Here is a 24,443-nt window from a genome sequence, read left to right on the forward strand (position 1 = left end):
CAGAAGAAGGACGCTGGGAGAGTGGGTTTGAAGGAAAGGCCACCGGAGGCTGGCAGGGCTCCAGACAGATGCTGGCTTCTGGTGGCTGTGCTGCAGGGGGTGGTGACTTCGTGTGGGAGCCCCATCTTTCCCTGCGGGGGCCCACAACTCATGGTGTTTCCTGTGACAGACATGGAGGGCTAGGGACCCCTTCTGGCGTCCCCTTCTAGCTCCCAGCGTCCACATCCATGAGGCTTTCCTTTCCTCTTTTTCACAAGCTAAACACGTTCCTTAACTGAAATTCACAGGAAGGAAAAGAGATGGGAAATGCAGCCGGAGGCCCAAGTGCGTGGCCAGTGGAGGACACAGTGTAGAGAAGTAGGGAGAAGGCCAAAGAGGTCAAGGGAAGAGGACGCGCAGGCAACATTCAAAGTAAGAACCGTGGAGGATGTGCCAAGGGGGCTGAGGGCAGGGCAAGGAGACGGGAGGTATGGATGGTTCCTCGGCACAACGCTTCCGTTGTATGGGGCGAAGAGACTTGCAGAGGGTAGCAGTGAAGGACACAGAACGAGCGGATGGCACTCAATACCCCTGAGCTGGGCACTACAAAATGGTCAAGAAGGTCAAGTTCTTACTCTGCGCATCTTAAAACCAGGGAAAGCGAGACAAACGGAAAACATGGCGTAATCTGACAACAGAACGTGAAGAATAATCATTCTACATCAGTTATCGCACGTATGCCACCAGAATGAATTTGGGAGGAAAAGGCGCCGAGTTGAGATGGGCAACCAGACACCGCCGCACGGCACTCCAGGAACCACTGTCTCCGATGCAGTTTCCTGAGACGCCGAGAGTCGCAGGACGGAAATCTACGTCGCAGGCGACGGTGGCCTCAGGAAAAGGCTGCCTCCGTGCTGCTGGGTGGGAGGTGCACCCATGTCTTCCGTGGACCAGGGCAGGGCCCCGGGCTGGTGAGCCAGCATGGGTCCCTCTTGCTACCCGCAAGAGGGATGGGGGCACCCGGGCAGGCGTGGGTGGTGATGAGCACACCTCACCAGCCCTCGGGCTGTCAGCGTCTTCTCCAGCGACCGACCACCCGGAATACAGACGCAGCTGGCGACGTCAGAACACTGCCAGGGAGAGCCGCGCCGGAGAAGCACCCAGCGCAGAAAGCGTCAGGTCGGTCCAGCTGCCTGGCTTGGACAGAGTGACGTCCACTCCGGATGGCAAGATTCGCTGACGGCCCTCGCATGGCCTCGTGCTGTCCCATCTCACACTGGTGAGCAGCTGGGTGGGAGAGGGACAGAGAGAGGAAGAGGTGTGTGTGCGCGTGCACGAACGCACACACATACCCCCCCCCCCCACACACACACCCTCTCCCACTGCGGCCACCGGCCTCCCGGAGACCCAAGTTCAAAGCAGTGAGCTCTGCAGTTCTCAGAGTTGATCCCAGCAGGGAAGCAGGAAGCACAATGGTCCAGAGGTTGGAGACACCCATGTTCTGTGGAAAAGCACCCGAGGGCCCCAAAGAACCTAGCGGGGAGGAGGCACAGGGCGCTGGACGGCCACTGCTGCCTGCCCGTCGGGGCTGTGGGTCCGTTCGAGAAACACTGCCTGAGTCCTCCCCACGTCACCTCTGCCACCCACGAGGCCAGGCCCAGGTGCTGGTCCGGCCCGGAAGGACAAGCTGAAAGGCCAGCACACTGCACTTGGAGCCCCTCGTGTTCCCCGAGCACCGCAGGAGGCGCTCAGAGAGCCCAGGCTCGACGCAGGAGCTGCGGACCACTGTGGGGGCCACTCTCTGCCTGGCGTTCGGATTGACGGTCTGCCACCGGCCAGCGATCAGCCTGCGAGGAGGGGAGCTCGGGATGGCTAGAGCCCGTTTGTCTGCTCCTTGGTCTGTCAGTCTGTCTGGTGGGAGGGGCTCCGGTCCAGAGCTTCAGGGCATTTGAGCAGGTGCCTGCCCTCTGCTGGTCTGCAGCCTGCCGCGGGGGCAAAGCTCCTGTCCCGGGGACCCAGGAGCAGCGTGGGGCCTGACTGGGTCCTGCCCGGCCAGAGCAGGCTCCCCGCACTGGTGCCCGCGGACCACTGACGTTGTCCTACAGGCCTCGAGGTCTGTTGCTTTCTCGCGGGGGCCCTCTTCGGAGTGGAAGGAAGGACCCAGCCCAGCCCTAGAAGAAGAGCGGGCAGTTCCCCCACCTCCGATCCCGGCGCACCACCTCCCTGTTTCCCCCAACCTAAGGCCCGTCGTGGGGTCTCCGTCTCCCCCAGACCTCATGGGGGACCTGACCTTAAACAGCCACACGTAGTGCACGTCAGCGTCTAGCTTCTGGCCGGGCTCAAACCTGATGCGGAGCGTGTGGTGCGGCGGTGAGCAGCTGATTCGCGTTCCTCCTCACCCGGGGCTGTCTGGCCCCCGGCCCTGCGCTCGCGGCGGGCCCTACTCCCTGCACGCCCTGGGCAGCGCCGCCCCCAGGGGAAGCCAGCTACCGGCTCCGAAGGCAAAGAGGCGCTTCTCTTCTCCGGGTCCGTGGTGCTGCCTGCTGAGCACGGGAGGGAGGGAGGGGCAGAAGGGGGAAGGGAGGGAGGCCGGCCCGGCCCGGCCCGTCCATCGCCTCCCCTTCAGTGGTGCGCACGCGCGGCCGTGACAGCCCTTTCCCCCCGACCGGACATCGGGGGGGCACTCGTTCCCCGTTTCTCCCCGGTTCTCCTAGAGCACCAGCGCACACTTAATGCCATGTTGGGAATATAGTATCATGGCGTGGAGGCCGAGAACATTAAGGCCATCCCCCGTCAGGCTTAGCTCTCGCATAAGTACGGCCACCACAGCCCCGGCGGCCGGCTCAGACCCTGTGTCCAAGGGCTGAACTTTCCCCTACTTCGCTTTCGTAAGCCCCACGCTGCTTTGGTTCCAGGAATCCCCACCCTGCTCTAGTAGCAGGAACCCATAAACACCCCTGCCTTTACCAAGCTCGCATCCGAGTCCCTGCTCCGCTGGGTCGGGTATACTTGGGCCCAAGCTTAAGCTTGACAAATAAACCCTCGCGTGATTGCATCGGAGCTTGGCTCCTTGGTGGTCTCTCGGAGGGGAAAACTCGGGCACAACAATGGAAACAGAGGGGCGAAGACTCCCGGGTACCAGGGCATGTTCTGTGCGGAGCTCCCTGCTTCCAGAAGAGGGGCCCCCGTGTTCCCCATGACCTGTGCCGTGGGCATGGCGAGGCAGCTGATGGGGCCAGGCCAGGCTTGGGTTTGCTGCCCGCAGCCCAGCGGAGGGCGTCAGAGAAGCCCCTTGGGGGCGGGCTCCGTCCCTGCCGTTGGGGCCAGGAAGGACTAGATATAAAGTGTGGACAGCTGGGACCCAAGCCCCAGGGAGGGCGGAGCGGCTGACCCTGCCGGACTCGCTCCCAGCAGCCCACGTGCCAACCTCAGCTCTTTTGCAGAGGCGGGCCCGGGGCTCAGGGTGCCCGTCAGCAGACGGTTCTTTTTCCGGACACTGGGCCTTGGGGCGCCCGCCTCATTCAGGGACACCTTGCACTGGCCTTGCCCTGGCCCGCCTCCGACTGTGTTCTTCTCCCTCCCCCGCTGGTGCGCTGTCAGCAGGCACGGGCAGCGCCAGGGCTGGGGATCTCCCTCTCAGGCCGCTTGGGCCTGGGCCCCCCAGCTCTGCCTCAGAGCAGCCACCCTGCCCCGCCCCCCAGGGCCTGCCCGGCCTGGGGGGCCGGGGGGGGGGGGGGGGGAGGCAGCAGCCCAGCAGCGGCGCTGGCAGCCCTCCTGGGTGCACACCCGGGCACAGGGCTGGGGCGCCGGCCCGCACCGGGACTTCGGGGCAAGTGCAGGACCGTCCGCCGCCGGCACGTCCCTGCTGGAGCCGGCTGCACCGTTCCTCTCGGCAGGAGAGGCTGGCTCCAGGCCACCTGCCTCCCCAGGTCCTCGCGGCAGGCTGTGTGGGGACACGGAAAGCAGACCCCTTGCGGTAGCCCTGTCAGGCCTGAGAACGGGCAGCAGAGGTCCGGAGGGGCCGGGAGGCAGAGGGCCCACGGGCAGGCACGGGCAACAGGAGTGTCCGGCGTGGCGTGGGCCGATGTGCCTCCAGCCTGCCTCTCTGCCCGAGGACCGCTTGGGTCGCCTCCGGGGCTGAGGCACCGCACACATCTCAGCTTGCTGAAGGGGCCTGCCTGGCCGTCCTGACTCCTCGGCCGCCGCACCTGAAGACCTTCCCCTAAGCCCCCAACCCACGGAAGGGGCAGGAGCAGGGAACGGATTCAGCAGGAGGGCGACCCTGGGAGGTAGCAGGAGCAAGGGGCTTCTGTCCCCTTGTCTGGGCATGGGAACAATGGCGGCCATGGGAAGGCTGCCAGGAGTCGGGGGGATAGGTGCCCTGGGACCCCGACCCGCGGGCCCAGCCTGCAGAGGGTGGACAGCCCACGCCCGCAGCACCCCCAGCACAGACTCCACGCTGCCCCCGGCCTGCGCTCAGAGTCTGCGTCCCGGAGAGCCCGCTTCCGAAGGAGGAGAAAGGACGGCGTGGCCCCGAGCACAGGCCCGGGCGGGCCGGCCAAGCTGGGGCCAAGGCGAGCGAGCCTCTCCCGGGGCCTCCGCCACATCACTGCCATCCCCAGGTGTGTCTCTGGGTTCCTCTGACTGACCCCCAGCACTGAAAGGCCTCACTGGCGGGGACTCGGGGACTCTTGCCAGCTCACGGCTCCTGGTTTGAGTCCCGGTGCCCTGCACCTAGCCGAAGGCCTGGGGAGGAGCAGACAGAAAGGCCCTGCGTTAATGGGATGGAGGCCCTCGCTCGCCCCAGCTCCTGTCCCAGGCGGCACTCCTCTCTCTCTATTCCCCACGGGAAGGACGGAAGGTCCCCTACCCCGCCGCCGACCGGCCGAGCCCACCGAGCCCCCAGGCCAGACCCTGCACAGGCTCTCAACAGCCACCCGCCCGCAGGTCTTGCGTCAGTGGGAGACAAGGCACCCATCCATCTCTTTCCTCTGCCTACAGCCGGAGGCCTCCAGCCCTGACCCCTGCCTTGGGTTTCCTGGCCTGGTCCAGGGACAGCTTCTCCCGTGACGTGGTCAGGTCGGCCGCTCCAGGCCTCCCGGCGAGATAAAAGGGTTGCGCTGCCCAGGGTCAGAGGGAGCTTCAGAATGGCACTGGGGGCAAAGGCACGCCGGTGGCTGGCCGGGCGCCGGCTGTCCCTGAGCTGCGCACGCACACTGGGCACCAGCGCCGCTCAGGCCCCCAAGGCGGTGCTGCCCTTCGAAGCCATCCCCCAGTGCCCCGGCAACAAGTGGCTGAGGCTGCTGCAGATCTGGAAGGAGCAGGGCTCCGAGAACCTCCACCTGGAGATGCACCGGACCTTCCAGGAGCTGGGGCCCATCTTCAGGTAAAGCCCTTCCTGCCCGCCTGGCCGAGAGAGCACCCTCACCGGCTGTCCCTCCGGACGACGGAGTCCCGGCTGGGTGCCTCGCACCAGCGCTGCCCCGTCCCCGCCGGGCGCCCGTGGCCTGGGCTCTGTCTGCGCCGTCACGAAGGCAGGGTGGGAGCCGAGGGGTGGCTGTTCTGGGCCTTTGACCGTGGAGGCGGCGGCTCTCGGTGAGGACAGAGCAGTCCCACTGGCCGCTGAGAGGGCGGAGTGCAGACAGCAGAGCCCCAGAGGCTTCCTGCCTTAGACAGGGGGAGGGAGCGCCTGCTCTGGAAGGGAGAGGCCCCCCGGAGACAGGCCGGCTTGGTGCTGCGGAACGAGGCCCAGGGGAGGGCAGGCCCCTGTGGCAGGGCTCTGAGCTTTGTCCCGCAGGTATGACGTGGGAGGGACACACATGGTGTACGTGATGCTGCCCGAGGATGTGGAGAGCCTGCAGCGGGCCGAGAGCCCTCAGCCCTGGCGGCCGCTCCTGGATCCCTGGCTGGCCTACCGACAGCATCGTGGGCACAAATGTGGCGTGTTTTTGCTGTGAGAGCCAGGAGGGGTGGCCGTGGCGGGGAGGGCGGGGGACGGGGCCGGGGCGGGGGAGGGGGGGCACGGGTGGCGCGCACCCCAGTGCGGGGTCCAGCCAGGTCCAGAAGCCCACAAGCGCCCCTGGCCAGGGAGATCCTGAGAGCAGGTGGGCCCTGTGTGTCGCAGGGGCGGGAAGGGGCTGTGGGACCACAGCCCAGAGACGAGGAAGGATGACCACTGGCACTAGGGAGCACCCACTCTGCGCCCGCCTCTGCGCGTTGTCCCGGCAGGGTGGGCTTCTCCCTTCCTATAGGTTGGGATGCCCAGGCCTGGGGGGGGGGGGTTCACCGGCAAGGCGTCCATGTCAGCCTGAGGGCCCCCCGGACTGCAGCCCTCTGCACGAGGTCCCCTGTGGGACTTCCAGGTGAGCGCAGGTAGCTCAGGATGGGGAGGCTGGGGTAGGGAGAGGGCAGGCAGTAGGAAAGGCGCCCTTGTTCAGAAGCGAAACTCTAAGCGGGTGCCCGTGCGAGCGTGAGCCTGTGCGTGTGCCCGTGTGTGTGTGGCTTCCTGGCTGGAGCTGTCCGCAGCCTCGGAGTAGGTGTGCGCTGTGAGTGCTGCATACGTGCGCGTGTGTCTCCGTGTGCGCGTGGGTTGAGCGCTCCAGCTGTGCTGTGGCAGCGGTGCGTGTGGGGACTGTGGGCGTGCTCACGCGTGTCGTCCTGGTCAGCGAGCGCGTGTGCAGGCGTCCCGCTGTGGTATGCGCATCTCTCCGGGCATATGTGTGTTCGCTGGTGTGCAAGTGTGCACGTGTGTGCACGCGACCGTTCTGACGACCTGGCGGCGGCCAGCCGAAGCCAAGAAGGTGTTTCTGCTTGAGTGTGTGGCTGAGGATGCAGGGGCCTCCCCGCCGTGCGCTGAGGGCATCCTCCTGTCTTTGGAGCCGCCAATGCCCTGGGCCCTGGTGCCCTCAGAGAAAACTGTTCTAACCAGGTCCTCATCAGCCTGTGGGGGAGAAGCTTCTCTCCCCCCCCCCCCCCCCGCCCTCCAGCTCCTCCTCCCCTTCCCTTCTGCTGCTGCTGTGGCCTCTTCTCCTCCTCCTCCTCCCCCTCCTCCCCCTCCTCCTCCTCACCCTCTCCCTCCGCTCCCCCTCTTCTTAGCCTGTCTCTCCTTCTCTTCCTCCCCTCCCTCTCCTGTTCCGCTCCTGTTCTCCTCTTGCTGCTACTTCCGGCTCACGGACCTGTACTTCCAGGAACTGGCGCACTAGGACCCGGGGTCCAGTGGAAAACTCAACACTTCCGTGTGCTGCTCAGCGCTCACCCCGACGCGCGCACTCTGGATCCCCGTCCCCCACCCCCGAATTCCCCCGCTCCTGCAACCACAGTTTGTTGTCTGGATTTAAGACTCCGCGTTTGGTTTGATCTCTCTGTGTCTTTGTTCATTTGCTTTGTTCAATTCCATACATGAGCGAAACCTTATACTAATCCGTCTTACCCTGACTGACATTTCTCTCTTAGCCTAATACCCTCTGCGTCCATCCATGGGCTCGCAAATGGCCAAGATCCCATTCCTTTTAGGGACCGAGTAGTACCCCATCATGTGGACGAGTATCTCTCTGTATCCCTCTCTGGGCCATCGTACCCGTGCTACAGGAAACACAGGGGCAGGTATCTCATCGTATTTGTGGTTTCATCGTCTTTGGGTAAATGACCAGTAGTGGAACTCGCTTTAGCTTTTTGAGGGACCTCCACACTTTTCTCCAGAGTGGCTGCACCCGTCTGCATTCCCACCAACGGTACACAAGGGCTCCCCTTTCTCCACATCCTCACCAACGCCCGTTGTTTCTTGTGATTCTGATTTTAGCCGACCGCTGGGAGGTGATGTGTCCTTAGAGCTGACGCGGACCTCCGTGATGAAGGGTGCTGCTGAGCGCCCGTTCACGTGTCTGTTGGCCATCGCCAGGTCTTCCGTGGAAGAAGGTCTCTTCCGGTCTTCGGCCATTTTTAATGGGATCGTTTGTTTGCTCGGTGTGCTGCTGCTTGGTTCTTTGTATGCTTTAGATATTAAGGTTACCATACGTACCACTGGCAAGTATCTTCCGCCAATCAGGAGCTTCCCCCTTTTCCTTCTGTTGATGGTTTCTTCGCTGGGCAAAACCTTTCCAAATTGTGGCAAGGTGCGGATAGCTTAATTTTGCTTTTCTTTCCCTTGTCTCCGGAGACACATCTAGAAAAATGTTTCTGTGGCCCGTGGCAGAGTCATTACTGCCTGCCTTGTCTTCTAGGAGTTTTGTGGTTTCAGGTCTCACCCGTGGGTCTCTCATCCATTTCAAGTTTATTTTTCTGTGTGGCGTAAGGCAGTGGTCCGGCTTCATTCTTCTGCATGGGGCTGTCCAGCTTTCCCAGCGCCATTTGTTGAAGAGACGGTCGTTCCCCATCGGGTGTCCTTGCCTCCTTCGTCATAGGTCGGCCATACAGTGGACCGTCCAATCATGGGTTTGCTTCTGGGCTTTCTATGCTCCTTCATCGATGGGTGTGCCTGCTTCTGTGCCAGCACCACATAGAACTGATCGCTAGCGCTTTGTCGTCTGGGTGGAAATCTGGGGTTCTGGGGTTCCGGCTTCCGTCTTCTTTCTCAAGGTTGCCTTGGCTAGTCAAGGTCTATTGGGGTCCCCTCCAAATTTTAGCATTCGTTGTTCTAGTCCGTGAAAAATGTTGCCTTGTGATAAGGATTGCAGCGAACCTGTAGATTGCTTTGGGCAGCACGGACATTTTAACACCACTGGTGCTTCCTTACCATGAGCCTGGGATGGCTTTCCATTTCCTTCTGTTTCTTTCATCTGTGTCGTAGACTTTCTGACTACGGGGCTCGTACCTCCTTGGTTAAGCGTATTCCTAGATGTTTTGTTATTTTGGGTGCGACCGTACATGGGACTGTTTTCTTCATATCATTTACTGCTACTTCATCATGAGTGTACAGAAATCCAGCAGGTTTCTGTGTATTGATTCTGTGTCCTGCGACCTGATTGAATTCAGTTGTCAGTTCTTTTTGTTTTGTGTTGGTTTCACTGATGGACACTTTAGGGCTTTCCCTCTATACAGTCTCATGCCATCTACAGGCGGGAAGAACATTTTATTACTGCTTCTTTACCCACTCGAGGTGTAGCCACAGCGATCAGACAAGAAAAAGAAACAAAAGTCATGCAGCTGGGAAAGGAAGAAGTACAATTCTGGGCTCTGTTCTGAGCACGTGACAGGACCCGTGGTTTGGCTCCTGCCCTGGAGGACCAGGAGACGGGCCGGGACGGACTAGGTGTGACTGGCACAGGGGTAGCACTCTCAGCAACGGGGAGGGTGGGAGGTGAAGCGGGCCCCGGGCCTCTGTCTCTGGAGCCTGGTGTGAGCAGGGTGGCAAAGGCGGACAGGAAGTCGCCCCTCCCTCCTTCCTCCCGGGACAGGGACGGCCCAGACGGGTGCTGACGGGCCAGCAGGGGACCTGTAGGTGTGCACGAGTGAACGCCAGGAACCCACTCGTGGCGTGGCCAGGCAGAAGTTCTGGGTCAGCCCCTCTTTAGATGGGAGCACGCTGGGCACAGCACGCAAGGCCTCCCCCAGAGAAAGGGCTGCGGCTGAGGCCGACAGGCAGGCATCTGCCCCTCAGGCCCAGCGGGCAGCTCCCTGTCCGCACCCCCCCCCCACCCCATATGGAGAAGATGTGTCCGGGGCTGGCCCCGAGCTGCTGACTCCGGCTTCCCTGAAGCTCCTCCCTCTGCTCTCCAGAAACGGGCCCGAATGGCGCGCGAACCGGCTGAAGCTCAACCCGGACGTGCTGTCGCCGCAGGCGGTGCAGAAGTACATCCCCATGGTGGACAGGGTGGCGAGGGATTTCTCAAAGGCCCTGAAGTCAAGAGTGCTGCAGAATGCCCGGGGCAGTCTGACGCTGGACATCCGGCCGAGCATCCTCAACTACACCGTAGAAGGTAGGGAGGTGCCGGGCTCTGTGGGGCAGGGGCAGCCAGGAACTGGACTGGGACCGTGTGGGTGTGCTGCAGGAGGCCCCCGTGAGGCCATCGGCTGCCCGAGGCTCAGCAGCCATCCCCTCTCCTCAGCCAGCAATTTAGCCCTTTTTGGAGAGCGGCTGGGCCTCCTCGGCCCTAGCCCGAGTCCTGCCAGCCTGCAGTTCATCCGGGCTCTGGAGGCCATGTTGAAGTCCACCGCGCAGCTCATGTTCATGCCCAGGGACCTGTCACGCTGGACGAGCGCCAGGGTGTGGAAGGAGCACTTCGAGTCCTGGGACTACATCTTCCAGTACGGTGAGGCCCAGAGACGGGGCAGTGCCGAGTAGCAAAGACACCAGGGCCCCCAGGAGCCACTCACCGAAATCGGGGTGGGGGGCGCTGAAGCCACTTCACTGGGCTCATGGCGTCCTCGGGGCCCAAGAGACGTGGCAGGGAGGCTGGGCTGGGCCGGTCCTGAGCATCTGGCACAGGAACAGGGAGTCTTGGGGGTGGGGGGGGCTGCCAGGTGGCGGCATGAGGACAGGTGCTGCCCAGCACCGGGCCCAGGCCCCTGTTCCCCCTTCCGCACAGCCAACAATGCCATCCAGAAAATCTACCAGGAGTTGGCCCTCGGCGGCCCACAGCACTACAGCGGCATCGTGGGGGAGCTGCTGATGCACGCGGACATGACCCTGGAGGCAGTCAGGGCCAACTCCATCGAACTCACCGCCGGGAGCGTGGACACGGTCAGGCCGGCAGCCAGCCCTGCCCTAGCACTCGGAGCCTCCTGACTACAGGCAGAGACCCCCACGCCGCGTGGCTCCCACAGGCCCTGTTTGGAGCGGATGGAGGGCTCTGATCTGAGGGGGCTGGGGGGGAGAGCACTCCGGAGCTGATCTTCCCAGGGAAGGGTTTGCAGATGCTCTGGAGGGAAGCGTGCTCCAGGCCCAGTGCAGAATGGGTGAGGCCCAGGAACATGCAGCAGCGCAGACCCCGGCCGACGTCTGGGCCCTGGGAAGGAGGGGGGCTGAGGGGCCGCTGCACAAGGAGGGATGCGCACAAGCAGGGATGCCCGCACAAGGAGCCCCTGCCGGGGCCACAGTCCGTTGGGCCGTCGTTACAGAGGCTTCGGAGGTGATGGGCTGAAGACACAGAGGGCAGCGGAGGCTCCAGCTTGTGGAAGAGAGAGCAGCTGGCAGCCCAGCCCCGGGGCCGGGGTGCTGTAGGGAGGTGCAGGCAGGTCCCAGGGTGTGGAGTGCAGTGAGCCTCCTGCCCTACAGCCAACCCTCATCTGCCAGCATCCCTGAGGTCCTGCTCTGGGCCAGGCCCGCAGGCTTCGTAGCAGAGGCACAGAGCACTGGCTAGAGAAAGCCCATGAGCAGAGGCTGCAGTTCGGCCACTTAGGGTCCAGGGTGGCCCGTTCCTGTTGGGACCCCGGGGTCTGGGCTGACCTGCCTATGGGAGCCCAGGGGACATGACGCAGTGGGTGCCAAGGGGTCTGGGGATGAAGGGCTACACCCCCGCACCCCCCGTACCTATACACTTGAGTAGATGGACCCCCGAGGAGGGGAGAAGCAGGCCCTGGGGCGATGGGAGGAGGCGGCCTGGGTCTTCACCAAACATGGGGACACCTTCCCTGAGGCATTCAGTGGAAGCAGATGAGGCGAGTGTTAGATCTTGAGGTCTCAGATCCCCAGGGTCGGTGCTTCCCTGGGCACGCACGTCCACCCCCGGGGGAAGGGCGTCTTCCTGGGGGAGAGCCCCTGGGGTCGGAGGTGCGTGGCCTGTGCCAAGGTCTGAGCCCCGCACCGTGGCTCCCGCAGACCGCCTACCCCTTGCTGATGACTCTCTTCGAGCTGGCGCGGAACCCTGACGTGCAGCAGGCCCTACGCCAGGAGAGCCTGGTGGCCGAGGCCGGGATCACTGAGAATCCCCAGAGGGCAAGCACAGAGCTGCCGCTGCTGCGGGCGGCCCTCAAGGAGACCTTGAGGTGGGTGTGGCAGACCCTGGCCGCCCCGGTGTCCCGGCCCCAGCGTCTGGAGAGCCGTGCTCAGCGCACCTGCAGACAGATCCTGGGGCTGACGAGCAACTTTGCCCCAGTTGTGTGCCCTGTAGCTCCTCTTCTTCTCCCTGAGGGATAGGGGTGCTTCCCTCCCTGGGATCCCGCTTCGGCGCCCTGGGCGCTTCCTCGGCCGGACCGCTCAGGCCGGGAGAGCTTTGCCTGGGCTCCGGAGGTGCAGGGAGCCCGCCCCTCATGGTCTGGGCTTCCCGGTGCCCGAAGCCACCTGTGGGCGTGGCGGGGAGCTCCGCTCGCCCGTGCCTCCTGGATAGGAAGGCCCCAGAACGCAAGCGAGGGTCCGGGTGAAGCTGAGGTCCCCGTTGGATGCCCCTGTGCACAGGCTGTACCCCGTGGGCATCTCACTGGACCGGCAGGTGGGCTCGGACGTGGTGCTGCAGAACTACCACATCCCGGCAGGGGTGAGTGGGGCCCCACAGCCCCTGCAGCAGATGCCAGGCCCGGCTGACCTTTGCCCGCAGCGAGGCGCTGACGCTGCCCCTCCCCACCTCTCTACAGACCGTGGTCAAGGTGCTGCTCTACTCCCTGGGTCGAAACCCCTCTGTGTTCCCGAGGCCGGAGCGCTATCATCCCAGGCGCTGGCTGGACAGCAGGAGCTCCGGCACCAGGTCCCCCAGCCTGGCCTTCGGCTTCGGCCTGCGCCAGTGCCTGGGGCGGCGCCTGGCAGAGACAGAGATGCTGCTGCTGCTGCACCACGTGAGCAGGCCGGGGCTGCCCTGGCCGCAATGACATGCCACTGCCCGGGCCCGGCCCAGGGTGGGGGGGGGGGGAAGTGGGTGGGGGGGGGGCTGGGCGTGCTGGGCGGCCTGGCTGGGAACCACTGGCTTCCCCGGCACGGCACGCAGCCCACGGAGCAGGGCCCAGGAAGGAGGAGGAGGGGGAGGCTGGGCCAGACCCCAGGCTGAGCAGTTGTGCAGGTGGAAGCCGCGCCTCTGTCCTAGGTGCTGAACCACTTCCTGGTGGAGACCCTCACGCAGGAGGATATAAAGATGACGTACCAGTTCATCCTGATCCCCTCCACCCTCCCGCTCCTCACCTTCCGGGCCATCAACTAGTCACGTCACCATGCTGTGGGGACAGCCGCGCCACCAGCCCCCCCTGCCTGACCCCAGGCCACCCCGTTATCTCCCAAGAGCCCTGCTCCCTGCCCCGCGACACTGTGCGGCCAGGCCAGCACCTTGCTCGAAGGGTCGGGGATGACTCTGGGTTGCACGTCCCGGCTGCGTGCTCAGTCCCGCCAGCGCCCTGTCCACCAAGGAGCACCATCGGAGGGCCTTAGAGCCCCTGTCGCCCCACACTAGCTCCAGGGTCTTCGGACCCGCCCCGCGCCCGCCTCCCTGTCTAGTCTCTCGGGGAACCCTCAGCCTCTGTACTCAACTCTGTCCCCATGAAGAGCTGACAGCTGGGGCTCCCTCGGTCTTGCCCGTTGCCACTTCAAACTCCTTGTCTGCACTGCTCTCGTCCGGCCCAGAGCTTCGAGCTGGGCTCTCAGTCCCCCTACCTGTTGCGCTCAGGCTGCTTGGGCCCTCCCGGCACTGCCAGGCTCTGGTTGTGGCTGAAGCACCCAGCCGGGGAACCAAATACGTGGGTCAGGTGTCGTGTGTCCTGGAAGGATGGCCTCCAAGGAGCTGCCGGGGACATCTGGGCCAATGATCCTCCTCTGACAGCTGGGTGGAGGTGGACTCCTCTGGCTGGCCGCAGGGTGACCGACCTCAGAGGAGTCTCTAGAAGAAGGCTTGGGGCCATAACAGCCAGGCACAGGCACATGCTCCCTTTAATGAAGCCCTCTGTGTGCGGTGCCGGCTGCCCTCTTGCAGTGACCCTCAGGACAGGGGACCGGCCCTGACCTGGGAGGAAGAGGCTCTGAACAGCTGAGAGTCGGCTGGGGTCTCCTAGCTGGCAGGAGCGAGCAGTGCGTCCCACGCGGCCTGGGGCCAGGTGACACCCGCAAGTCGAAAGGCACCGGGAGGCCAAGCTGGGGGGTGGGGTCGCTGTGCTCGCCCTCCGTCCCCACCCCACCCCCACCTCACCCGGGGAGAACCAGGCAAGGCAGTGAGGAGGAGGGGCTGCCCTCCACCCTGGTCTGGCCCGCCCTGCCTGCACTGAGGGGCCCCTCGGGCATCTGGTCCTGCCCAGACTCCCTGGAGGAGGGAGGCGATGTGCACCCTTCTGGCTCCACTGGCCGCGGAGAAGGGCCGCAGCGGGGGGGCGTGGGCTTCTCCCGCTCCCGCCAGGCACGGCTCAAGGGGCCGTGGAGCCGTGGAGAAGAGAGCGGCTCCCGGACCCTGCGGGCACAGGCACACGCGGGCCTGGCCCTTCCATCGCGCCTGGCCCTTCACCCCTCTGAGCCTCGAGTGCTTCCCGTGGGCATTCTGCTGGAGGATTCCCACCCCCAGGCCCCGGGGAGGACACAGCAAGGTTGGGTCTGCAAGGGGCCAGCTCTCTGCTGCAGCAGGCGCTCAGTCAGCAGCTCCGGCTTCTCCCGCCGCTCCAAAGTCGCTTCCTTGTTTGCGGCCCTGCTCTGTGGGATCGCGGGAGGGAGGCGGGCCTGGAACGGAAGAGGCTCGGCCGGAGGGATGCTCTGTTGCGGGCAGCACACGCGTTCACCTCATGGTCACTGCAGCCCTCCAGGGGAGCGAGGAGCTCATGCGTGCGGGCCAGGCCGGGAAGCCGAGGCTCAGAGGGTCCCTCCTGCTGCACAGCCTCGCAGCTCCCCCGGGCAGAGGCGCCCTGCGACCCCCGCCTGTCAGGCCCTCCCCGCACCCCTTCCCCCCAGCGGAGGACCTTGGGTTGGCAGTGACCGCACACATCTTGGAAATGACCTCCCAGTAACGGGTCTCGGGGTCAAGGTCATCTCTCGTTTTGCGTGGCTCCCGATGTCTCACTGTGTGATCGCTCGTGGCAGTCCCTTCCCGTGAGTCCCGCTTGGGATTCCCTGAGTCCTTGGGCGGTGGATGTCCCTGGGCTCTTTCTGAAAATGGTCCAGGAGATCTGGAGAGACCCAGCTTGATGATCCTCACTCCTATCTCGTCAGGACTTCCCATGCACAGGCTGCCTAGACCTTCACATCGTGGATGTCCCCAAGCAGAGGGGACCTCTTTGGCCAGAGGGGGCCTGGGTTGAGGCCGCACTGCCCATGGGCGTTTCTCTGGCTTCTTCCAGTCACCCAAGCATGGTCCCCTGCCCAGGGCCACGTCCTGTGTTCATCCCTCAGCGTGAGGGTTCCCCGAGGACGTGAGTGACAAGAACCCTAAGCCAGCATGAGGGCATTTCTCCTGGTTGTCGGGCGGGAACAGGTGTCCCTCCCGCCTTGTGGACATCAGCTTCCTTCTCTTGTCGCGATACTGCCAGACAGACCATTGCCGCCCTACATCTTCAGTGTCGCCGTGGTCTTTCAAAGTCCTGTCCTGGGGTGCCGGGGTGGCTCCGGAGGTTAGGTGTCTGCCTTCAGCTTGGGTCCCAATGCCAGGGTCCTGGGATCAAGCCCTGCATCGGGTTTCCTGCTCAGTGGGGAGTCTGCCTCTCCCTCTCCTGCTTCCGCTCTTGTGCTCACACGCTCGCTCGCTCTCTGACAAAGAAATAAAATCATAATGGAAAAAGGAGGACATGTGATCTGATGAGCACTAGGCATTACACACAACTAGCTATCCTTGAACGCTACAATCCTTGAACACTACAATACAAATGATGTGCGGCGCCTGGGTGGCTCCGTGGGTTGGGCGTCTGCAGTCAGCTCTGGTCATGATCCTCAGGTTCCGGGATCGAGCCCCACGTCAGGCTCCCTGCTCAGTGGGGAGCTGCTCCCCCTCTGCCTCTCAGCCCCTCACGTTCTCTCTCAGTCTTTGTCTCCCTCTCAACTAAATAAATTTCTAAAAAAAATAAAAATAAAAAACAAGTGCTATAGTTTATGTTAGCTAATTGAATTTAAATCTTTTTAAAAAGCATTTGCTGGCTTGTGTGTCTGTCCACTGGAACGAGGCCAACAGGAAACCTGAAAAGAAAACGAGGTTCGTACACAAGCGTTTGCAACAACCATGTTCACCATGTACGAACCGGCAGGTCACTCCGCTGGTGTCGAGTCCCCACGGGCTCACGCATTCTTGCAAATACCTTCCTCTACTGCACACCCTCACGAACCACATGGCACCATGTAGATTTTACTGTAGTTTAAGCAGAACATTCATAGTGAACACAAGAATCTAAAAGCCCCTGGAGATCAGCGGCAGATCAGGGTCCCTGGGTGGCTCCTCAGTTGAGTGTCCAACTCCTGACCTCGGCTCAGGGCAGGATCCGGCGTCTCGGGCATCCTCTCCACATGCAGCGGGGAGTCTGCGCCTGCTCTCCCTCTGCCTCTGCTCTAGCTCCTGCTCTCTCTCGGTGTCTCAAATAAATAAATAAAATCTTCTTTAAAAAAAGTCCTGCCCTTCTGTGGGGTTCCAATCGCAGCTTTGATCCTACCTGGGTCCTACACCTTCATCCTTTCCCCGTTAAAAGCGGACCCACCCGGCCCCGGGGCTGCTGGGCTGGCCCGGCCTCTCCCTTACCTGACATTGCCCTCATTTCCGTACTGGAAAGATGGCCGGTCCTTCCTGCCAGCGCAGGCAGGCGCTTTCTTTTTCACATGTTCGAGAGTCTACGCGCTGGAAGAGGAAACACTGAAGCTTGATTGCCTCATGACTGGGGGTGAGGGCTCCTGACCTGAGCTCCCAGGAGGAGAGGGAGGAGGGTTGGTGCCGAGGCTGTCGTGCTGCCTTGCAGGGCACAGAGCTGACAACTGAGGCACAGTCGCCGCTGCTGACAGGACGTCTCACTCTGTTTGCAAACACTGTCGCGCCCTCGTGCAGAAATACTTGCCGGTCTCACAGGAGAGGTCCTAGAGTGACTGGCTGTTTGTTGAAGCAGGCTGTCCCTTTGGGTTGCCAAATGTTCTGGAATTAGGTGGTGGCGATGGCTGCACAGTATGGTGAATATGGTAAAAAACACTGAATTACACTCTTTGAAATGATGACTTTTCTGTTACGTGAAGTTTAGCTAATTTCAAATCCAGATTAGAGAAGGAGAGGTCGACGCCAAAGAAGGTGGAGCTCTAGTGCTCCCTCCACGTCTCTCTCCTGACACAGACCCCGAGCACAATGAGGATGACAGCACCGCCCAGAAGTCTCCCTGCCGGTTCAAGGCGCTCAGCAGCTGGCTCTGGCCCCTTAGCCCTCTGACGTCAGCATCTGAGGAGACCTTCTCTCGCTGGCGTGACGACAGGGGCCATTGTGACGGAGGACGGCGCTTCATGCAGGTCTTGGCTCACTGACCCGCGCGAAGGCACCGGCACAGTCTCTAACGTCAGGCACTGTGGGCCGCGTGCTGCTTTATGTCCAAGCGCCCTCCTGCAACCACCGTCCCGCTCTGAGAGGGAAGCTTGGGGTCTCGGGGGGCCTCAGCTCCCTGTGGTCTGGGCACAGCTGGGCTGGCGCTGCCAGCTGAGACGTGCGCTGTCCCCTCTAACCGTTCCGCTTTTCACTCAAACGCTCGATCCCCGTGTGCCGGAGTGGCAGAGGCTTTGGTCTACTCGTGAGCTGATGACTGAAGAGGAACAAACGGATCGAACGCTAAAACCACAAAGAAACCTCCAGGGCACCAGAGTCCAAACAATGATGCTCTTTATTTCTCTCTCCAAGTAGGCTGCAAAGGGGTAACCCGCCACCCGGGAGCCATGTGGGTCAGGGCGCCTGGCTCATGAGGGAGGGATGGAACGTGAACTTGCTCTGAGGAATGGGGGGGGCAGACGCTCTAGGAGGGCTTCTCACGTCAGTGTGTTGCTGACTAGGATCGAGGCAGCACCCAGGAAAAATGCCGACTCTGCCAAGCGCCCGGTCCCTGACAGAGTCTCCTCAATTGTACGCTCGGGGGAGAAATCCTTCTCCAGAGAAAGAGGTCCTCCCTCGTTGCAATTAATAAAGTTACAACAACGAACATAATAGAAACTATTAGTTTTGAAAAATTTGGATCTCGGGGCTTCAGGGGGTACTTCGGATGGATACACGAACGTGCAGTTGCTCGTACAGTTCTTGTAAACAAGGAGTTCCCGTTCATTCAAACCTAGAGATACAGACATGAAAATCATTGATTTCAGGCTTCTGCTTGCGAGCATCAACACACACCTCACCAGTCTAACTAGCGCCGCGTAGCACCGCAGCCTCCTTCTACATCTGCTTCTCCATTGCCTAGAATTCTTCGCTGGTAGAGAACGTCAAGTGAGGCCTCGAGAGGTTCTGTTCCTCCTTGAACAGGTTCTCCTGGAAACGTTTTTCTGTCCGCACTGCCACCTCACCTCTGCCTCGGGCTCTCCCCGATAGTCGCTGGGCACCTTGGCACGCAGCCGCACGCGTGACATGCCCGGCTCGGGACGTGCGCTAAGACTCCCAGGGCTCTAGAAATACGGTGGCTCGTGTCCCGCAGGATCACACAGGCCCTGGCGTGGAGCACCCCAAAACCGTGACCCTCACCTGATTTTCTGCAGTTGGAGCGGCCCCTCGGCCAGACGTTCCCAGCTCTTGGCCCAACACAGAAACTGGCGATGCGCGCGTAGTGCCAACCTGCTCCCCAGCACGGACTGGACGCTCTGTCCCAACGAGGGTCCCACAGTGACTGTGATCACCTCAGTGGCGGGCACACCCAACAGCCTCGGCCAGCCAGTGCCGCTGGAGCCAGGCTCCCTCTGAGGCCTCCTTCGCGAGTCCTTGAGTTCGAGTCCTCGGCTCTCGCTCATGAGCCTGCCCCCGGGGACCCGTGTTGACCCACGACTTGTTTCCCTGGGACTTGCCGCAGTTGATGTGCCGTTCACGGCTCCGGGGTTACAGAGAAGGAACGAACAGCCGGCTCCAGGCACTTGCTTTTCTTTCTTCGCCACGTAAAGGACTCTTGAAAGTTCCGTACCGTCCTGTGGAGTGCAGAATCCTAAGTCGGCCGCCGAGGGGGTTTCCAGGAAGGGTTGGTAACAATATCGGCAGCGTCAAAGTCCAGAAACAGAACTGGATGAAAACCCTCATTCCTGCTTTTCTTCCTCCATCAGGCACGACGAGCAGCCAGCGCCCAAGACAGCAAGTGTCTCGGTGTGTAAGCCATATGTTAACTTCGTCCGTCCTTGAACTTCGTTGTTGTCGTTGGATGTTGTGATTACGGACTCCTGCTGTGTCCTTTCGGTGTCTGGCTTCTCCTGCCTGCTTCGTGTTTGGGACACCCACCCCCGCCGCGGCCCCTGTTGTATCCCGCCTGCTCGGTAGCTCTATGCTTCCCCGCTGACTGTGCCACGGCACGTGCGTGATGGGCGTCAGGGCTGTTCCTGGCTCTTGTCTATCCCCAAGGAGCATGGCAAGGAATGTTCTGGGCCTCATCCAGAGGCGAGCGCGCAGAGTTCTTTAGAGCTGATAACGCCGCGTCCTCAGGGTGCGGACGCGTGGCTGCGGCAGATGCTGCCGAACACGCTGCTGGGCCTGCCGTACCTATGCACGCTCCACAGGGTGGTGGACGCTTCGACGACTCGCCACCCCTGACTGGGCGTTTGTGAATGCGGAGCCGTTGCCTTGGGGGTACCGCATCAAGGCTCAGACTGGCGTTTCCACCAAAAACGATGATGCTGAGCTTCGTTGTGGAGACTTCCTGCCCATGTGGGTATCATATCTTCTGGTAACATCCTTCAAGCCGCTTTGCTCGAATTTCTATGCAGCGATCTGCTTGTTCAACTGCTGATCCGTAGGACGAAGGTCATTGTATACACCGCGTACAGCCCCTCCGCAGAGCGCCTTCCACTGCTCTCTCTTCATCTCTGGCATCATTTTCACTGTCTCCTCAGTGTCTTCTCAGGGGCAGAAGTGGTGAGTTTTTATGTAATCGCACCTGCCACTTTGGCCACATGTGACCAGCACGATATTGTTCGCTTTTCTCAAGTTCGTAATTATCCAAGGATACAAAGATATTCTTCTACGTTTCCCTTCAGCTGACGTCTTAAAATTTATCTTCTTTAAATGCAATTCAGGGAACGTCTACGGTATTCCGAGTGTCAGACGCAGAACCGCACGAGTCATCAGGTGCGAACCGCAGCCAGTTCTCATCCAGCCGGCAGTCTCCTTACTGCCCATCGTCCCGTCACCCCGTCCCCATCCCTCACCTCCAGGAACCCTCAGCTTATCTCCTGCAGTTAAGAGACTCGTGTGGTTTCTCTCCCTCTCTGCTTTCAGCTTCTTGTGTTTTTCTTCCCTTCCCCTACATTCATCTGTTTTGTTTCTTAAACTCCACATGCCGGTAAAATCATGTGACGTTTGTCTCTCTGAGTGACTCATTTCTCTGAGCATAAGACACTCTAGTTGTAACCATGTCGTTGCAAATGGCAAGATTCGTTCTTCTCACGGCTGAGTAATACTCCATTATGTATGTACACACGCACGCACACACACACGCACACACACGCCATCTCTATGCATTCTCTGGGCACTTTCCGTATTTCGGGGAGTGTGGACACTGCTGCTCTAAACATTGGGGTGCATGTGCCCCTTCGGATCACTGTTCTTTTGATAAATGCCCAGGACCCCCTTGCTCTCTTCGTATTTACAAGGAGATCCACAAGACACCCGAAGCTGCTGCTTTGGTGTAAAGTACATAAGGTGACTAAGGTCCCATCTCCCACCAGCTGTGAGCGCAGACAAGCCTCCTTCCCTAAACCTGCGGGGCCAAAGTCGTCAGAAAGCATGAAACCAGACACACCTGAGATCTCCTTCCCCCTCTAAAGGTCTATTCTTCAACCTGGACACCAACATCAGACTGTCTGAATCGACAAAAAGGTATAAATCATCTTGCGAGTTCAGAGCGCCATCCTCCAGTTTCTCTCCTCTCCCGCAAGATTGCCTCGGGCCCTCCAGCCCTTCCTAACCCCGGCACATCCCAGTATCTGGTTCAGCTTGCATGTGGGTGCACAGACACACACACACAGACCTACTGAGGGTCTGACTGGAACAGGACGTTCTTAGATTAATTTGGGGAAAACAGCCACGTTACGTCCACCGGGCTTCACCATCTAACCACGTAGATTTTTAATTGCTTTTCCGCTAAACGTTTTCCCTTTGACAACGGCATATTCAAAGCACTCGCAGGAAATACAGCAAGCTCCCGTGTAGCGTCGCTCAGTCACTTGCAAAGGAACATTTGGCGAGGGCACAGCGGGCTGTCACAGCCAGGGCACTGGCTTTCAGAACGGTCAGGACAGACAACAGTTGCATCGCCGCACTCCGCTCTCAGACGGATGCACTGACGTCTTTGCCACCCAGATGCCAGCCACGGGCCCTCGTCCGCACGCGCTCAGAACTAACCTGGGGTCCGCTTCTCGCAGTTGGTCATTTCGAGCACGGCCTCAACCGGGACCACGGACGGTCACCTCTGGGGTTCACCCTCCCTCGTTCCGCAGAAGCCCCAGACATTCGCTCAGGCTGGCGGATCGGTACCTGCTCCTCTTTACTGGCAGGAGCACCCGCAGGGTGGCCGTCCCATGGCTTCCGTACCCTTTAAGCAGTGCAGAACAGCCGGGATGCTCCGGCCGGGCGTGTCGCACATTCATCTGCTGTGAACAGCCGCACCGTTTTACTTGGTTACTCTGGGGAAACCCTCAGAAGTGCCATTCCGGGCACGCAGAGTAGCTGCGTGTTCAGTTTGTAAGAAACCGGACCCCGTCTCGGCTGCCCCAACTTCACTGTCGCTGGCGGTGTGTGAGAATCTGGTTTCTTTACTGTCCCGGCCAGCATTCGGGGCGGTCACTCTCTTCTACTTCGGCCACTCGGATTCAGGACGCCTAACTGTGTGTGTCAGTGTTCATTTTGGCAGTGGCGCAAGATGCTGAACATCTGTTCATGGGTTTCTCTGCATCGGTGAAATATCTCTTCGTGTCTTTGGCCTCGTTCTAGCGGGAGGGCTGCATTGTTTGCTGTTGAACGGCGAGAGCTCTGTCTGTGCTCGGGACCGCGGTCTTCTGTGGGGAGTGCGGGCTGCACGCTGGTGCTCCCGTGCGTAGCCTCTCCACCCTCCGAACAGGGCCTTCCGCACAGAAGCGCTTCTCATCGCTGGGCGTCCCCCACCGCCAGTCCCCCTCTGTGGGCCCCGCTCTGGCGGCCAGGCCCGGTCCTCTTGGCTTAGCCTCCTCGGCGCTCTCTCCTCCTGAAAGTCCCAGACCGCACCTTTTACACTTAGCCCACGGTCCTTCGGAGGGAATTTTTGAATCCCAGTTGAGGTTTAGGTGAAGATGAATTTTTGCCCGATGCCCTTGAAGAGGCGGTCTTTCCCCACCGACGGCGCCGGCACGGTTGCCCAGAACCCCCGGGGCATGTGTGTGGAGTGTTTCTGGGGTGACAAGTGGTCACTGGCCGCCGGTGCTTCACGTTGCTCAGCTTAGGGGCCTGGAGAGTGGGGCGCCTTTCTCAGGGCCCGAGAGCCTCTGAGTGAGAGGCGAGAGCGTGCTGGGAGGGCCCGACTGCCTGACCTTTCTGCCTGAGCTCACGCTTGGTCTTGGCATCTGCGGGAGGTAGGTGTTGCCCTGACATGGCCACGGCATGTCCGCTTCCTCCAGGAGCTGGAGCCCTAGAGAAGCAGCCACCCCCGAGCCCGCGAGACAGCTCAGGACATGTGCACACTGCAGCCCGCCCCGGCAGATTATGGGCCTCTCCACGATGGTGGCACTGCCCTACGCTGGGCTGAGCCTAGTGCTTGGGATGTGCTCCCGGGATGGGTCAGGGCGGGCCAAGGCCGATTCAGGGTGCAGAGAAATAACCTATTGGACCTGCTCCCTGTAACGGACTCAATCACAAGGCGTAGGAAGGACGAACAGATACTTACGAACGGAGATTGTCAGGCAGTACTTGACGTCGTTTTCACAGACCCTTAGAGTCGGACAGTGGAAGGTGTTGAATACCGAGCACTCGTGGCATTTCATGTTGGCAGGCCCTGACAGAAGACGCAGCGGCATCAGGCCCGCGTGTCTCTGCCCCGTTACCAGCCGGCTGCGCCCTCCCCTGGCAGCTGACCCTCCCCCTGCCTGAAGGCCCCTTTGCTGTTGGCAGCACGAGCTTCTGCACAGAAGCCGGGGCCTGTTCGTGCTCCCAGAGGGCAAGGGGGAGACCCTGCCCTCTGCAGATAAGCCTCAACTGCCCGAGGAAGCTTGAGAGTCATAAACGGCCGGTGCCCTCCCAGAGGCTGCTGGACTCAGCCACATCTACCCGCTCACATGAGGAAGGGCCTGGCCGTCCCCTAGCTCAGGGACTCTTCCAGTTCCACCCCGTGTCCGCCATCTGCACTGATGACAAAGGTCTCTGCTGGCTACGATGACAGAAATTCCCCCTCGAACTCCTTCTCTGATGAGGATATCACAGTAAATGCTTATCGCGCCCCAGACAGCCAGAAGGACTACTCACAAGCTGTTCCATTCTCATTGCTGACCAATGGCCAGCCGCCGGCTAGCAGCAAGGCGCAGAGGAGCATCATCTCCTGCAGAGGCTCGAACCTACGGGCGAGGAGACGCAGGGCACGCGTGTCAGCAAGCTCCATGTGCACACGCGTGTCAGCAAGCTCCGTGTGCGCAGAGCGCCGCCCCCCCGGCTGCATGTGTGCAGGAGCCAGGGGGGCATGAGCCGGGCTCCTCGGGGAGGGGCAGCGCGTACCTGCTCGCGCCGCTGGGCTCCTCTCCCCACCTGCCCCTGCACCCCCGCCCAGCAGGGCCCAAGCTGCTCCACGCAGGGACTGGGGCTTGGCCTTTGCCAGCAGGAAGGCTGCGCTACCACCAGCGACTTCATCTTGGGGGAAGTCATCCCGCCTGCTCGCCCCCAGGCAGCGCTCGGCCCAGGCAGCCAGGTCCCGGGGCCGCCTCCACCTGGAGCTCGCCCGAGGTCCCCTGTGCCCCCAGATGCTCCTCCTTATGCACCCCTCCATCTCAAGAGCAACCTGGGGAAAGCGCCAGAACACTGTCCGCCTGGCTATTTCCTGCTCCCGCCAGCGTCTGGACAGACATGGGGGACAGGGCGTGACTACAGCGTGGAAGATGCCAGAAGCCTCCTTGCACACTGGCCACAGTGTGCCCCAGGAACGTTCTCCCCGAACCCCACCTCTGCGGAATCAGGTGGCCCCGAGGTGCAGGCCTGGGAGCGCCTGGGGCCCCCCACAGCTGAGCCCGGACCCTGGCCCTCGGCTCCAGGGCGGCCCCCGAGGCACCAGCAGCGCCTGCCTCTGCTCCAGCACCCTTGGGGCCCCAGCGGCACCCTGACCTGTGCCTGCCCGCTGTCCTGCAGGAACCCTCGTGCCCCGCCCCAGCAGCTTGTCGCCCTGGAGGCCCCACCTGTCTTTTCAGGGTCACGACCAGTCCTCGGTGCTCAGGAGACGCCTCTCCCCATGGGGCAGGAGGTGGGTCCTGCTGGAGACGGAGCCGGACT

At 61.7% G+C, this 24,443-nt stretch overlaps 2 protein-coding genes across 3 annotated transcripts; one reads left to right on the plus strand and one right to left on the minus strand.

The window, feature by feature from the left end:
• The first annotated feature begins 5,126 nt into the window (after positions 1 to 5,126).
• LOC132013308 (cytochrome P450 11B1, mitochondrial-like) lies at positions 5,127 to 13,094 on the plus strand. 2 transcript variants are annotated; one of them, XM_059392976.1, is made up of 9 exons: positions 5,127 to 5,365; positions 5,777 to 5,932; positions 9,694 to 9,893; positions 10,023 to 10,226; positions 10,503 to 10,657; positions 11,735 to 11,901; positions 12,311 to 12,389; positions 12,487 to 12,684; positions 12,930 to 13,094. In XM_059392976.1, the coding sequence occupies exons 1-9, from the start codon at positions 5,127 to 5,129 to the stop codon at positions 13,041 to 13,043; spliced, it is 1,512 nt and encodes a 503-aa protein (XP_059248959.1). In that variant the 3' UTR covers positions 13,044 to 13,094. The 2 variants fall into 2 exon arrangements, with proteins under 2 accessions (XP_059248959.1, XP_059248960.1); XM_059392977.1 differs by lacking the exon at positions 12,487 to 12,684.
• A 4,691-nt stretch (positions 13,095 to 17,785) lies between these two features.
• Positions 17,786 to 23,825, minus strand: GML (glycosylphosphatidylinositol anchored molecule like). The gene is made up of 4 exons (XM_059395533.1): positions 23,679 to 23,825; positions 23,433 to 23,616; positions 22,858 to 22,965; positions 17,786 to 18,081 (listed from the first exon to the last, which is right to left on the minus strand). The coding sequence occupies exons 1-4, from the start codon at positions 23,823 to 23,825 to the stop codon at positions 17,786 to 17,788; spliced, it is 735 nt and encodes a 244-aa protein (XP_059251516.1).
• Between the last annotated feature and the right edge of the window lie 618 nt (positions 23,826 to 24,443).

The sequence above is a fragment of the Mustela nigripes genome, chromosome 3 (assembly GCF_022355385.1).
Source record: "Mustela nigripes isolate SB6536 chromosome 3, MUSNIG.SB6536, whole genome shotgun sequence".
Lineage (NCBI taxonomy): Eukaryota > Metazoa > Chordata > Mammalia > Carnivora > Mustelidae > Mustela > Mustela nigripes.

What these genes read in the sequence shown, in the direction of transcription:
- LOC132013308 (XM_059392976.1), top strand. Translation starts at nt 5,127, where the DNA reads ATGGCACTGGGGGCAAAGGCACGCCGGTGGCTGGCCGGGCGCCGGCTG. An exon ending in AAATGTGGCGTGTTTTTGCT is followed by an intron (nt 5,933 to 9,693) that starts GTGAGAGCCAGG and finishes TCTGCTCTCCAG; the next exon opens with AAACGGGCCCGAATGGCGCG. An exon ending in TGCTGCTGCTGCTGCACCAC is followed by an intron (nt 12,685 to 12,929) that starts GTGAGCAGGCCG and finishes CCTCTGTCCTAG; the next exon opens with GTGCTGAACCACTTCCTGGT.
- GML (XM_059395533.1), bottom strand. Translation starts at nt 23,825, where the DNA reads ATGACTTCCCCCAAGATGAAGTCGCTGGTGGTAGCGCAGCCTTCCTGC. An exon ending in CAATGAGAATGGAACAGCTT is followed by an intron (nt 22,966 to 23,432) that starts GTGAGTAGTCCT and finishes GTCTTCTGTCAG; the next exon opens with GGCCTGCCAACATGAAATGC. An exon ending in CTGCCTGACAATCTCCGTTC is followed by an intron (nt 18,082 to 22,857) that starts GTAAGTATCTGT and finishes CTGTATCTCTAG; the next exon opens with GTTTGAATGAACGGGAACTC.